The sequence below is a fragment of the Cuculus canorus genome, chromosome 5 (assembly GCF_017976375.1).
Source record: "Cuculus canorus isolate bCucCan1 chromosome 5, bCucCan1.pri, whole genome shotgun sequence".
Lineage (NCBI taxonomy): Eukaryota > Metazoa > Chordata > Aves > Cuculiformes > Cuculidae > Cuculus > Cuculus canorus.
The window spans coordinates 2,760,857-2,775,841 of NC_071405.1; the positions used below are offsets into that span (position 1 = coordinate 2,760,857).

A 14,985-nucleotide genomic window follows, 5' to 3' on the forward strand; every position below is an offset into this window, starting at 1 on the left:
CTAACAGATCAAGGAATGATTTCGTACAGCTTTCCTGCACCAAATTGTGGGTACCTGGGAGGCTGAAAAGGTCCTTGAACAGATTTTGGAGCTTCCAGGTGTCTGGGACCAGGTGTGAGCAAGGGAGTGGGGCCTCTGGGCTACTCGCAGCCCAGAAATCCAACCGTATCCTGGGCTGTGGTCAGTGTGGTCAGCAGCTTGAGGGAGGCGATTCTGCCCCTCTGTTCCTCTCTTGTGAGGCTGAGGGAGTTGGGGTTGTTCAGCCTGGAGAAGAGAAGGCTCAGAGGAGACCTTATAGCGACCTTCCAGTACCTGAAGGGGCTACAAGAAAGCCAGGGAGGGACTATTCATAAAGGCTTGTGGGGGTAGGACAAGGAGGAACAGGTGTAAACTGGAGAGGGGCAGATTTAGACTGGACATTGGGAAGAATTTCTTCACCATGAGAGTGGTGAGGCCCTGGCCCAGGTTGCCCAGGGAGGCTGTGGCTGCCCCATCCTGGAGGGGTTCCAGGCCAGGTTGGATGGGCCTTGGGCACCTGATCCAGTGGGAGGTGCCTCTGCCCATGGCTGGGGGTTGGAACTGGATGGGCTTTGAGGTCCCTTCCAACCCAAACAATTCTATGATTCTATGCCTCTATGATTCTATGGACAAGGAGTGATGCTGTGAGGTCCTCACGCTGTAGTGGAGCTGCAGGTCTTGTTGCGTGATTGTGGTGGTAAATAGAATAAAACACCTTTGTGGGCCTTTGGCCTTCTCCTCTACAAGTTGCTCTTTTAACCAGATGTTCTTTGGCTTGGTCCAGCTCCCAGCTGGCATTCACAGTAGGATAGGGAGTAGCTGGATGGTTGTTTGAGAGCTTCCTGAAGTGGAAAAGAGCAGAGAGCAAACCAGGCTGTAAAAATGCAAATAGTAATGGGGAATGGGTTACAGTTGTTTTACTTTTGCCTTCCAGTGTGTAAAGGGAACGGCCATGCTCACCACCGTCCTGGAAGATTTAAGGTCTTTATAGGGTGTCTGTGGTCTGGCAGTGGGAATCACAGGATGATTTGGGTCAGAAGGAACCTCAAAGCCCATCCAGTCCCACCCCCTGCCATGGGCAGGGACACCTCCCACTGGATCAGGGGCTCCAAGCCCCATCCAACCTGGCCTTGAACCCCTCCAGGGATGGGGCAGCCACCACTGCTCTGGGCAACCTGGGCCAGGGCCTCCCCACCCTCACAGGGAAACATTTTTTCCCAAGATTTCATCTTAGTCTCCCTTCTTTCAGCTGAAAACCATTCCCCCTCATCCTGTCCCTGCACTCTCTGATCCAGAGCCCCTCCCCAGCTTTCCTGGAGCCCCTTTCAGCACTGGAAGCTGCTCTAAGGTCTCTGCAGAGCCTTCTCTTCTCCAGGTTGAACAACCTCAACTCTCTCAGCCTGTCCTCGTATGGGAGGTGCTCCAGCCCTCAGGTGTTAACAATTAAATGAAATTAAAGGGTTAAGAAGTACAACAAATGGACAAATTGAGATCTTGGGGAGCTTTGAGGGGTATTGGATGCTGATGGGCAGATCCCTGCGGAACGGTGAGAAAGCTACCAGTGAAAATATATGACTCATAGGAGCAGGAGCTAGGAGAGAACTGTAACATGGTACAGAAAAAAGCCCAGACATTAAATAAATATTCTGGTTCCTTATTTAAAAACTATCAGGATAATGGAGCCAAGTATTTCAGTGAAAGTGAAACACTTCCTACTCCCTCAGTAAAAAAGGAGGCTGTAAGGGGAAACTTTTAAATGTGCTTAAGTCATTAGGGCTGGATAATAGGCTCTGAGTTTACCAATGACCATAGTTGCGGTCAAGTCACACAATTCTGTGGATTGCAAGTCTTGTCAAACAATTATCAGTCTTTACAAGGCCATGATAAAGGTGATCTCTGTGATGCATTTCTTTCTGTGAACCTTATCTCCCCATGATGCTGATTAAAAGCAAGTGAACGATGTACCAAGTCAGCATTCTCTGATTTAATCCATCGTAAATGGATTAAAAACTCATTAACTGCGAGACGACAGAGCACGCCGAGTTAATTTTAATGGGGACGCATCATCCTTCAGAAGTGTTTCCTTGGGGTCTCTCCGATTCACTGTCATCTTCATTAATGAGCTGGGGGAAAATATCAAACGGCTTTTGGTAACCCTTGGGATGGGATGTAATTTGGTACAAGGATGGATGGTGATCATAGAATCATGGAATCACCAGGTTGGAAAAGACCTCTGAGAACATTGAGTCCAACCATACCTCTCTGTCCCTAAGACACATCCTTAAACACCTTGTCTACCCATCTTTTAAACCCCTCTAGGGATGGAGACTCCACCACCTCCCTGGGCAGCCTCTGCCAGGGCCCGAGAACCCTTTCTGTGAAAAATTTTTTCCTAATGTCTAATCTGAACCTGCCCTGGTGCAATTTGTGTTCGTTCCTCCTTGTCCTATCAACTGTCACTGTTGCAGACAGGGATGAGGTCTCCCCTCAGCCTCCTCTTCTCCAGGCTAAACAACCCCAGCTCTCTCAGCCGCTCCTCGTCAGACTTGTTCTCCAGCCCCTTCCCCAGTTTCGTTCCCTTCTCTGGACACGATCCAGTGCCTCAACATCCTTCTTGGAGGGAGAGGCCCAGAACTGAACACTATTTGAGGTGCAGCCTCACTAGTGCCGAGTACAGGGGCAGAATCACCTCCCTGATGTGCCAGGTGAGCGCTGGATGTCTTCTGCCCGTGTCCCAAAGAGAGCTGGGTCCAGCAAAGCACCTTTAGAGACAGCCAAGCGTTTTCATTAGGAAGCAGGAAAAGGGTGATGGTAAATAAATGGCTTTTCCAGTGGGGAGGATGAGCAGCGTGCAGGTCAGTGTCCACAGCTGAGGCCGGGCAACAGAGCTGGGGAAGGGTCTGGAGCGCAAGTGTTATGAGGAGCAGCTGAGGGACATGGGGCTGTTTTGCCTGGAGAAAAGGAGGCTGAGGACACACCTCATCGCTCTCTGCAGCTCCCAGAAAGGAGGCTGTGGTGAGGTGGGTGCTAGACTCTTCTCCCAAGAAACAAGGGATTTGGCTCCAAGTTGTGCCAGAGGAGGTTTAGATTGGATCTTAGGAAAAAATTCCTTACCGAAAGACTGGTGAAGCCCTGGCAGAGGCTGCCCAGGGCAGTGGTGGAGTCTCCATCCCTGGAGGGATTCAAAAAGCATGTAGGCGTGGCATTTCAGGACATGGTTTAGTGGGCACGGTGGCGTTGGGCTGATAGTTGGACTTAATGATCTTAGAGGTCTTCTCCAACCCTAATGATTCTATGGTTTAGCAGGCACACTCGGGTCGGGCTTACAGTTGGACTGGATGAGCTCAGAGGTCTTCTCTATTCTTAATAATTCTATGATTCTTGAAAGCCAGCCGAGCAACGAGGTGCGTGCTGTTAATGAGGGGCCAATTTAATAGTTCAGGTGGCTTAATTAGAGACATAGTGGCTTCTCTGGTAGCTTTAAACCGAGACAGCTCTCTTCGGAGAACAGCTTAAGTTTCTTGCATGTGGTTCCAGACCTGTAGGTCAAACAACTGAACCTCTTTTGTCCTTAAAATATACAAACCTGTAAAGGAGGCTTTGGAAAACAGCTCTGATAGGAAAATGCTGCTGAGCTGGGAGTGTGGAGAAAGAGTCGATAGCAAAGCAGTTGTGTTGGTCCTGCTGGAAGGGGAGTAATGCTTGGTGGTGGAAAGTAAACATGTCCCTTTGTCTTCCTCCTCTCCATCGTGTGTCCTTGTGCTGAAGTGGGACTGCCTGCGCGGTCCCACGTGCCCTCACCAGACACCCATCCTGGTCGTGGTGCCTGGTGGTTTCCTCGGCTGGAGCAGCCTGGAGTAGCTGGGAGGGGTAGCAAAGCGAGAACAATTTTGCTTAAGGAAAAAGAACATAATTCCAGGGTCAAACGGTTCATAATGTGTTTGTGGAAAAGTCCTAAACATGGACATGTTTCCTAAGCATCCCATGGTCTTAGGAAGAACAGCATGTCCCGAAACAGCTAACCGGGTGCAGTCGCTGTGGCTTGGTTAGGAATGGCCAGCTCGCTGTTATTGCTCTTTTTTCAACCTTTCTTGATGTTTTATGGCAGAGAAATAAGGAGGGGGAATATTTTCCCTCCCTCCACTAAATCTTTGTTCTAAAAAAAGACCATTTTTAGGCAAATTCTGATGAAATGGATTCCGCTCACTGCTCTGCTTAGTGCAGGAGAGGAACCCTGGCACCCTTGCCGGGTCCTCCTGGGCTTCATCATTCCAGGCTTCCCCTCCAATCCGTGTATTTGTTCCCCAGGATGTAGGTCCCTGGCACACATGAGACCCTGGAGAGAGCATTTTTTTGAAGATCAGCAGCTGACCGTGCTGGTATTTATTTATTTATTGCATAGGAACTTTGAATGCCTCAATAAAGATTACAAAGGCCAGCGATTTCTTCTTCACCCTCGTTCTCCTGCATCTGCTTCTCATTAAAAGTCTGTCTGGAAGGCTGCCCGGTAAAAAGGCTGAAAATATGAGCCTGTGAAATCCCCATAGGATGGTCCTAAATGTGGCTGGAATTAAGGAGCTCATTGCCTTTTGTCCTGGTTAGCAAGAATCTCTTTCTTGTTTTGCAGTTGAAATGCTTGATGCTGTTGTTTGAGTTAGGGAATCAAACCCGTAGAGGAGTCCTGGGTTTGCTCCCCTCCTGTAGGACACAGCCACACGTGCAGCGAGTCTGTGTGGTCTCAGCACCACTCTGGGAATGCCGTGCACGCAGGATTATTCCCACCAGGGAAGGTTTGGGTTGCTGCTGGAGCCGGACAGAGGCTCGGGGCCAGGTCTTGTTGTAGGATGAAGGTGGGATGAGGGTTCTTGGGGCTCCTGCCACCACTGTGGGCTCTGACAGCTGAGTGCAAGCAGTGGCAGTGGAGTGGGAGGCCCTGAGCTCCCTTCATAGAATCATAGAATAGTTTGAGTTGGAAGGGACCTTAAAGATCATTTAGTTCCAACGCCCCTGCGATGGGCAGGGACACCTCCCACTGGCTCAGGCTGCCCAAGGCCCATCCAACCTGGCCTTGAACACCTCCAGGGATGGGGCAGCCACAGCTTCCCTGGGCAACCTGGGCCAGGGCCTCATCTTCTCACGGTGAAGAAATTCTTCTATCAAGCTTAAATCTGCTCCTCTCCAGTTTATACCCATTGCCCCTCATCCTATCCCCTCAAGCCTTTATGAGTAGACCCTCCCCAGCTTTCTTGTAGCCCCTTCAGGCACTGGAAGGTCGCTATAAGGTCTTCTCGGAGCCTTCTCTTCTCCAGGCTGAACAACCCCAACTCTCTGAACCCCTGTCTTAATACAGTATTTTAACACATCTCATGTAGCCACTCCTGCAAACAGCAAAGCGATGCCCTTGAAAGATGAGTTTAATCGAGCTGGAGCAGGCGTTAACTTTGACTCAACGTATTTCCGCGTGGCACTGACCCTGCTGTGTTTCTGTCTCTGTTCTCTAGTCTCTTATATTCCTGGTTCGTGACTGGAGCTTCCCGTATGAATTTTCCTATGGATCCGATGGCGGCGCAAGGTTTTTGGAGAAGCGGCTGAAGGTGAGTCCTGTCCATTCTGGGTTTGTTTAAAGAGCAGAGCTGTCCTGGAGTGGGCCAGCGAAGAGTAAATCTGGCTTGTGACATGGGGATGGTGCAGTGCCATCACAGGAGCCTACAGGAAGGCTGGGGAGGGGCTCTCCATCAGGGAGTGCAGGGATAGGACAAGTGGGAATGTTTTAAGCTGAAAGAGGGGAGATTGAGATGAGATCACATAACGTCCTCAGTTGAGGATTCCACTGGAGTCCTCAGCATAGGGAGGGCATGGATCTGTTGGAGCAGGTCCAGGGAAGGCTACAGAGATGATCTGAGGGCTGGAACACCTCCAGTACAAGGACAGGCTGAGAGAGTTGGGGTTGTTCAGGCCGGAGAAGGCTGTGGGGAGACCTTAGAGCAGCTTCCAGTGCTGAAAGGGGCTCCAGGAAAGCTGGGGAGGGGCTCTGGATCAGGGAGTGCAGGGATGGGATGAGGCGGAATGGTTTTAAACTGAAAGAGGGGAGATTGAGATGAGATCTTAGGGAGAAATGTTTTGCTGTGAGAGTGGGGAGGCCCTGGCCCAGGTTGCCCAGAGCAGTGGTGGCTGCCCCATCCCTGGAGGGGTTCAAGGCCAGGTTGGATGGGGCTTGGAGCCCCTGATCCAGTGGGAGGTGTCCCTGCCCATGGCAGTGGGTGGGACTGGATGAGCTTTCGGGTCCTTTCCAACTCAAACCGTTCCATGATTCTATGATTCCATGATTCTCTGATCACCTGTGTGGATGGAGAGCACACAGGGCATGAGGGTGAAACTATGATCTTAGGGGAACAGCCTGATCCTGGTCTGGGAGCAGGGAATGGGATGCAGAACAGGCTCCAGCGAGGGTATCCACAGTGCTGGCTGTTAGATGGGAACTACAGTGTACAGAGGTACTGGTTACATTCACACATAACCAGTGTCTTAAAATGAAAGAAGAGGCATTTTAGGAGGCTGAATTCCGTTGCCACGTTTGGTGCGAGGCTGAGGCTGCCTGTGCTAAGCTCTGCTGCAGCTCTCTGGGGCTCTTTTGGTGGGAGCAGCTGGGAGAGGTGCTAGAGACAGGAGTCAGCAGATCCCCTCAGGACCAGGAATGATATTTCAGTGATACGTAGTTGTACAGCAGAACTCTGATGGGCGAAGGCTCCACTGGGATTAATCAGGAACTGCGTGGATGATTTGATAGTGGAGACGCCTAATTAAAGGGGAGACAAGAAAGGCCTTAGTGGGAAATCCCAAATATTTTTGTATTCCAGTCATACGTGGATGTGCATATTTTCCAAACGATAATGATATGTCCCAGGGCATGTGGTGGGAGATACGCTTGTTTCTTGGTTGTTGGCAGAGCCTTGACTGTCTCCTCTATGGAATGTCCTGCCACATACCTCTATGGGATGTCCTCCTGCGTTGCTTTCTCCTGCTGTAGGCAGTGGAGTACCCCATGCTCCTGGCCAGCACCACTGGCCCAGCGTTACTGGTGTCCACATCAGAAGGAACCCCCTGACCCCAAACTGCTTTCCTGCAGGTCTCAGGAAATCAGCATGAAGAGCTGCAGAACGTCAGAAAGCACATCCATTCCTGCTTCACCAAGATCTCCTGTTTCCTCCTACCTCACCCAGGCCTCAAAGTTGCCACCAACCCTAATTTCGATGGAAAACTGAAAGGTATGAAGGCAAATATCTGTTTTTTTAAACCCTTAGACGCCCTGGTGGACTGTCCTGCTGGTTCCTGGAACCTCTAGAAGTATCTTCCATAAAAAAAACTTCTGGGAGAGGAGTTAGATCCTTCTCCCAGTGATGTATACATGCTCAGCTTATGTTTCCGAGTCCAGCAGTTGGATGTTCATTTCCAGAGGCTTTTAACCTCAGACAAAGGTGGAGAATGAAAAGATGTAGGTGACCTGGAACGGGCTGCCCAGGCAGGTGGTGGAATCTCCATCTCTGGAGGGGTTTAAAAGACGGGTGGATGAGGTGCTCAGGGATCTGGTTTAGTAGTGGACAGGGACAGTTGGACTCGATGATCTCAAGGGTCTTTTCCAACCAAATGGTTCTATGGTTCTGTGTCTGAAAGCATCCTGGAGCCACTGTCAGTAGCGCTGTCAGGACAGATGGTTGATAGGGAACTGGGGAAGGGCCGGGCTGAGATGGGAGGTTTATGGACAAGGTGTTAAGCCTGTGGTTAACCAGTTACGCCTCACTTGCAGAGTGGTGCAGACTGGAGGGCAGGCTGGTACTTGCACAGGGTGGAAGGCCGGTTATATGTGCTCTCCGGGGAATGTTATTTCACTTCGAAAAGCTTTCTAAGGAAAATGTAATCTTCCTGAGTTATGTGATCAGTGATTTCCCTATAGGTCAGACTGAATTCAATAGGTAAAAAAGCCCTGGTAGGATTCTCCGCCCTCAAAGGAGCCACCTGCTGTGGATGTTTTTAGTTGTTTGTTTTGAACCAACTGCTTGCGAGCATCGCTGGTCACAGGGTGCGTGCAATCCAGCAACTGAGAAAATGGCCCTTTATTGACTTAAAATCAATGAGCAGACAGAAAGAAGTTCATTCTTCTCTGATTTTGTCTGACAGGTGATCAGACATGTTTCTCTGGCAACTCCGTGCTAACTAGCAAGGAGAATGGTGAGGAAGTCCTGGTGGAGACCAAGCTGGGCTTTTTTCGTTCCCCTCTTAATAAGTCCTGAGTAATATTGAAGACGTGGTGCCTGCAGAACTGGCACAGGGGTTGTCAGCAGCTTCTGTGGCCACCAGGGAGGGCAAGGGAGGGGATTCTGCCCCTCTGCTCCACTCTTGTGAACCCCACCTGGATTCCCGTGTCCAGTTCTGGAATCTCCAGCATAAGAAAGAGATGGAGCTGTTGGAACGGGTCCAAAGGAGGCCAAGGAGGTGATGCAAGGGCTGGAGAACCTCTGCTCTGAGGCCAGGCTGAGAGAGTTGGGGTTGTTCAGCCTGGAGAAGAGAAGGCTCTGAGGAGACCTTAGAGCAGCTTCCAGCACTGAAAGGGGCTCCAGGAAAGCTGTGGAGGGGCTTTTTCCAAGGGCCTGGAGTGACAGGATGAGGGGGAATGGCTTTAAATTTGAAGGTTTTAGATCAGAGACATTAGGAAGAAATTCTTCATGCTGAGAGTGGGGAGGCCCTGGCCCAGGTTGCCCAGAGCAGTGGTGGCTGCCCCATCCCTGGAGGGGTTCAAGGCCAGGTTAGGTGGGGCTTGGAGCCCCTGATCCAGGGAGAGGTGTCCCTGCCCATGGCAGGGGGTTGGAACTGGGTGGGCTTTGAGGTACCTTGTGTCCCAAACTATTCTATGATTCTGGACAGCATTTTTCTTGTTCCCAGCCTCTCTCCTGACTCTCCTGCTCGTTTCGTGTTAGCGTGCACTGAGCACAAGGCTGACATTGGGCTGGTACCGATGACTTTGGGTTTCTTTTCCAGAAATAGACGATGAGTTCATCAAGAACTTGAAGATTTTGATTCCTTGGCTGCTTAGCCCCGAGAGCCTGGACGTTAAGGAGATCAATGGAAACCACATTACCTGTCGAGGCCTTGTGGAATATTTTAAGGTATCAACTTGTTCATCCGGGGAACACTTTTGCCGTGGCTGTAATTAGAGGGGAAAGCAGCTGGCAGGTCAGCACTTAATGGCTGGAGAACATGTTCTTGGTCTGGCTAATAGTCCCGACTCTTGTTGATGCAGAAAGCAAACAATTTATGACTGCAAATTTGACCACATTGTGGTCAAAGAAGCGAGGGGGGCTGTTTTCCTCCCTTGGAGAACTGAGGACCAGGGGGAGGCAGGCTGAGGGCCGTATTCCCATTGCCTTTGGAAAAAGCTTATTTTTGTTGTCATGACTACCGGGACGTTTTTATTCAAGACGGCAGTGAGTAATTCTCACCACCTACTCTCCACGGCTACCTGGCTTTGGCTCCTTCTCTGGAGGACGAGGTAGGTACAAATCTGAGACTTGTGGTTAATGAAGTGGTGGAGACTTGTGGTTAATGAAGTGGTGGAGAGCCTTGGCCATCCAAGGAGTCCACCTCGAGCCATGCTACGTAGCATTTCCTGACAGAGCATCCTTTGCTGAAGCTGTCTTCTGCCAGGAACATCCCCTCTTCCCTGTCTGGAACTGAGCGGGGGTATTTGTGGGTTGCTTGTGAATGCCGTGTTCAATATGATTTCATTTTGCAGGCATACATAAAGATCTACCAAGGGGAAGAACTACCACACCCAAAGTCAATGCTACAGGTACGTCATTGTGAGCTGGTGGGCATTCACACCCTGGAATTGCTGTTGATTTCCCGTTTATTGTCAGAGGTGGTGCAGTCCAGTGGGTCTTCTGTGATTGTATCTCAAATGCCTTAGTGGAACGCCCCAAGAAAGAGCCCTTTGGGAAGGATTTGCCACTCATGAATCTGATCTGGCTGAGAATTTGCAGCAGCACAGCTCGTGCAGCTCAGCCAGGCTGTGGCGAATTGCTGTCCGTGTGCACAGCGCCACCAGCTTAGCTGAAATCATCCCCCAGCAGGTAAATAGCATCGTCTTTGGCTGCGGTGGGGCCGCACATGGAAGTGACGTGGCCCCAGCCACCAGCGGCAGCTGCAGCTCCGCTCTCTGAGCCAGACGGCTTTGCAGGAGGTTGCAGCTATAGCTGTTTACATGTGACTGAGCCTTTTATCTCTTTGCTTGCTGCTTCCCACAGCAGAAGCCAAGGCTTTTGTTGCTCTGGCTTGGAGGGGAGGAATCCTCTATGCAGGCTTTTGCTTGGGGGGACTGAGGACACTGGGTGTGTAAATATGGGATGGTGCTGTTTGGCATTGGTCAGAGGCTGTGGAAAGCACACTTGGCTGAGACAAAGGAGCTGTGACAAAGGAGCTGTTTAATTGTGTACATGTGCACCAGGATACTGTGTCTCATCCCTGAAGGGGTTCAAGGCCAGGTTGGATGGGGCTTGGAGCCCCTAATCCAATGTGAGATGTCCCTGCCCGTGGCAGGGGGTTGAACTGGGTGGACGTTAAGGTCCATTCCAACCCAAACCATTCTAGGATTCTATGCAGGTGTCCTGGCCGCATACACGCGTGGACCATGGGTACCCAGGCAGCCAGTGGCTGCTGCTCTCTGCAATTACACCTCTTAACCATATCTTTCTGCAGCTCAACTTTATACCCTTTCTGCTCTTCTTGCAGGCCACAGCGGAAGCCAACAATTTAGCAGCCGTTGCCACTGCCAAAGACACCTACAGCAGGAGAATGGAAGAGGTAGGTGCTGAGCACGTTGTTTCACAGCGCTCCTGGCTCTCCTGTTCTTGTGAGGAAACCTGCTTGCATGGAAGGAGATGTCCTGCATGGACTTGGCTGGGAGTGGTTATGGTGCTGCCCATTCAAGGTCCCCAAGTGGGTTTCTGCTATGTTCATGGTGGAAAAGGGACTTCTGGCTGCCCAGGGCAGTGGTGGAGTCTCCATCCCTGGAGGGGTTCAAAAAATGTGTAGATGTGGCACTTGGGGACATGGTTTAGTAGGCACGGTGAGGTTGGGCTGGATGATCTTAGAGGTCTTTATCAACCTCAATGATTCCATAATTCTATAGCTGTATTTTCCACACAGGTCTGTGGTGGAGACAAGCCCTTCCTTGCACCGAGTGACCTCCAGACTAAACACGTGGAACTGAAGGAGGAGGCTGTGAAGCAGTTCCGTGGGGTGAAGAAGATGGGTGGGGAGGAATTCAGCCGCCGTTACCTCCAGCAGCTGGAGAACGAGATAGATGAGCTCTACATCCAGTACATCAAGCACAACGACAGCAAGAACATCTTCCACGCCGCCCGCACCCCCGCCACGCTCTTTGTGGTCATCTTCATCACTTACGTGATAGCTGGAGTCACCGGCTTCATTGGCTTGGACATCATAGCCAGTCTGTGCAACATGATCATGGGCTTGACGCTTATCACACTGTGTACCTGGGCGTACATCAGATACTCTGGGGAGTACAGAGAACTGGGCGCAGTAATAGACCAAGTGGCCGCAGCGCTATGGGACCAGGTAGGATAAAGAGCTTTTGATTTAAAACAAACCAAAAACCCACCACCACGTTCTTAAGAGTTGAGTTTCCTGGGGCTTTTCCTCCTCTGTGAAATGGTTTTTGCAGTTAGGGTTCTTAGAGGACTTGGCAGAAGCAGCTGCTTGAGCTGGTTGTGCTGTGATCAGTGGGAGAAGGACCTGGGCGTTGTCTTCTTCAGATAATGGGTTGGAGGTCGTTCCGTAGACCTTCTGGATGGGGAAGGCAGGGACAGAGGAAGTGGTTTTGGATCAGTTTGTGGAGTTGATTGTCTCAGGGGCCGGAGATGGGCCTGCGTGGGCCCACCCAGTGGTGATAGCTCAGGTTGGCAGAACGGGATAGGTGGGAGAGCAGGAGTGAACGGTGAGCTGTGCGCTGTCCCAGCCTTTCTCCAGCTTGAGCTTGAGCTTCTAAACCCTGCCTGGTGTGAAAGACAGGCTGTGGAGATCTGGGCTGGGATGAGAAGACTCACAGCAAGCTATTTGGGCCCCTGACTCCAAGAAGGACATTGAGGGGCTGGAGTGTGATCAGAGAAGGGAATGGAGCCGGGGAAGGGGCTGGAGAACAGGGGTTATGAGAGGTGGCTGAGGGACCTGGGGCTGTTTAGTCTGGAGAAAAGGAAGCTGAGGGGAGACCTCATCACTGTCTACAACTGCCTGAAAGAAGGTTGTGGTGAAGTGAGTGCTGGGCTCTTCTCCCAAGTGGCGGGAGATAGGATGAGAGGGAATGGCCTCAGGTTGCTCCAGGGCAGGTTCAGACTGGACATCACAAAAAATTTCTTCACAGAAGGGGTTCTCAGGGCCTGGCAGAGGCTGCCCAGGGAGGGGGTGGAGTCCCGATCTCTGGAGGCATTTAACAGACAGGTGGATGAGGTGCTCAGGGATCTGGTTTAGTAGTAGACAGTACGGTTGGACTCTATGATCTCAAAGGTCTTTTCCAAGCAGGCGATTCTGTGATCCTATAATTCTATTCCATGCTATCTTTTTTTCGTTCTTGCCTTACCCACCACCAAACGCCACTTTGTGGATCCTCAGACCTTGCAGGAGCCTTGCTTCGCCAAGGGTCCCACTGGGGAGGTGTTCTCACAGCTGGTGTGTGTGCCTTTGACGTCAAAAAATCCCAAACCCGAGTCTTTCTCGTGGCTCAGGGCAGGGCTTTGGCTGTGCCGGAGGCCGATCCAGGTCCCGGCTCTGCCGGTTTTGGCACCGGGCCCCACTTTCCCATTACAGCTGGGCTGGGTCAGTCGGACTCACACGCTCTTTTGCCATTTCTTTGATTTCCCAAACAATACGGGAAGGCCTTGGTTGGGCTCCCATGTCAGAGAGAACATCTCTGATATCCTTGGAGTGGTCACAGTGAGAAATCACCCTCCCAGAGCCCTGGTTGCTCTTCCTGCTCTGCAGGCGGCACCAAAGCAGCAGATGGGGCTCCCAGGGCAAAGCATCTCAGACCCAGATGCGCATTTCAACCGTGTCACTCCCTTTGGGCTTGAGGAAGACTGTGAATGTTCTGGGCAGTGGTGGCGTTCTGGTCCTGCACCAGGACGCTGGGCTCTGGTTGTTCCCTGTGCTCCAGATGCCTCGGGAAGGGTGGGAAATGTGGGCGCCGCGCTCCAGGAGGTGCTAAAAGCCAAGTGGGGAGAGAGAGGTTTGAGTGAGGAGTGTTTGTGATGATGGGGATTTTGATCTTTCTCCCAGTGGTCCTGATGGGATCATCTACACAGATGATGCGAGGGTTGGAGCACCTCCTGTGCGAGCCAGGCTGAGAGAGTTGGGGTTGTTCAGCCTGGAGAAGAGAAGGATCCAGGGAGACCTTAGAGCAGCTTCCAGCACTGAAAGGGGCTCCAGGAAAGCTGAGGAGAGGCTGTTTCCAAGGGCCTGGAGTGATAGGAACGAGGGGGAATGGCTTTAAATTGGAGAGGGAAGGACTTAGATTAGACATAAGGAAGAAATTCTTCACGCTGAGGGTGGGGAGGCCCTGGCCCAGGGTGCCCAGAGCAGTGGTGGCTGCCCCATCCCTGGAGGGGTTCCAGGCCAGGTTGGATGGGGCTTGGAGCCCCTGATCCAGTGGGAGATGTCCCTGCCCATGGCAGAGGGTGGGACTGGATGGGCTTTGAGGTCCCTTCCAACCCAAACCATTCTAGGACTCTAAGAACACGACATAGCTACAGACGCTGCCCGCTTGCAGCCTGCCCAGTTGGGGAAAAGTAAAGAGGTTAAAGTGCTGGGAGCTGCTCCCTGGCACCCGCTGGTCCTGGCGGGCTGGGCTCTCCAAGTGAGGGAAAGTTCTCCCGAGAAGGAGAAGGATTGGTGCAGAAGGGCAGTGCTGGCACCGGGACCTGGGCAGTGGGACTCTGTGCCGGTGCCTCGTGTGGGCTCGAAGCTCTCATGGCTCCGTGCTGTGCGAGCACCCCGTGTCCCATGGTGGTGGCATGGTGGTGGGATGGAGCCGTGTGGGGAATACAGTGCCGTGGTGGCTCCAGCAAGCGGCTCTGGCTGGGGGTGTGAGCACTGTGTGCTCCCATGGATGTGTGTGATACACAGAGATGCTTTCTTCTTCTTCTTTCTCCCCCTTTTTCTTGCCAATGCCTCTCCCCAGGGAAGCACGAACGAGGTAAGTGGCTCTTGTTCTCTGCATGTGACACCCTTCCTGTGGGCCAGCTGGGCCGTGGGCTCCAGGGCAAAGCATCTCAGACCCAGATGTGTGTTCAGCCGTGTCACTCCCTTTGGGCTTGAGGACGACAGGGGGCTGAGAGGGCTCCGGTGGCATTCTGGTCCTGCACCAGGACGCTGGGCTCTGGTTGTTCCCTGTGCTCCAGATGCCTCAAGAAGGGTGGGAAATGTGGGTGCCGCGCTCCAGGAGGTGCTGGAAGCCAAGTGGGGAGAGAGAGGTTTGGGTGGGGAGTGTTTGTGATGATGGAGATTTTCATCCTTCTCCCATCAGTTCTGATGGGATCATCTACACAGATGATCTGAAGGCAGGAGCACCTCCTGTGTGAGGACAGGCTGAGAGAGTTGGGGTTGTTCAGCCTGGAGAAGGGAAGGCTCCAGGGGGACCTTAGAGCAGCTTCCAGTGCTGAAAGGGGCTCCAGGAAAGCTGGGGAGGGGCTCTGGATCAGGGAAGGCAGGGATAGGATGAGGGGGAATGAGTTTTCAGCTGAAAGAGGGGAGATTCTCTCTGGAGAAGAGAAGGCTCTGAGGAGACCTTATAGTGACCTTCCAGTACCTGAAGGGGCTACAAGAAAGCTGGAGAGGGGCTGTTCACAAAGGCTTGTGGGGATGGGATGAGGGGCAATGGGGATAAACTGGAGAGGGGCAGAT

At 52.0% G+C, this 14,985-nt stretch overlaps 1 protein-coding gene across 3 annotated transcripts in view; it reads left to right on the top strand.

Annotated features, from left to right (window-relative positions):
• Window positions 1–14,985, top strand: part of ATL1 (atlastin GTPase 1) — a 34,441-nt gene that overhangs the window by 18,333 nt on the left and 1,123 nt on the right. For 2 of the 3 annotated variants that reach the window (XM_054069041.1, XM_054069040.1), the window contains exons 7-13: window positions 5,520–5,612; window positions 7,145–7,283; window positions 9,052–9,179; window positions 9,806–9,862; window positions 10,801–10,872; window positions 11,218–11,649; window positions 14,264–14,278. In XM_054069041.1, coding sequence (XP_053925016.1) covers window positions 5,520–5,612; window positions 7,145–7,283; window positions 9,052–9,179; window positions 9,806–9,862; window positions 10,801–10,872; window positions 11,218–11,649; window positions 14,264–14,278 — 936 coding nt within the window. The remainder of the gene's footprint in view (window positions 1–5,519; window positions 5,613–7,144; window positions 7,284–9,051; window positions 9,180–9,805; window positions 9,863–10,800; window positions 10,873–11,217; window positions 11,650–14,263; window positions 14,279–14,985) is intronic. The other variant, XM_054069039.1, reaches the window with a different exon arrangement.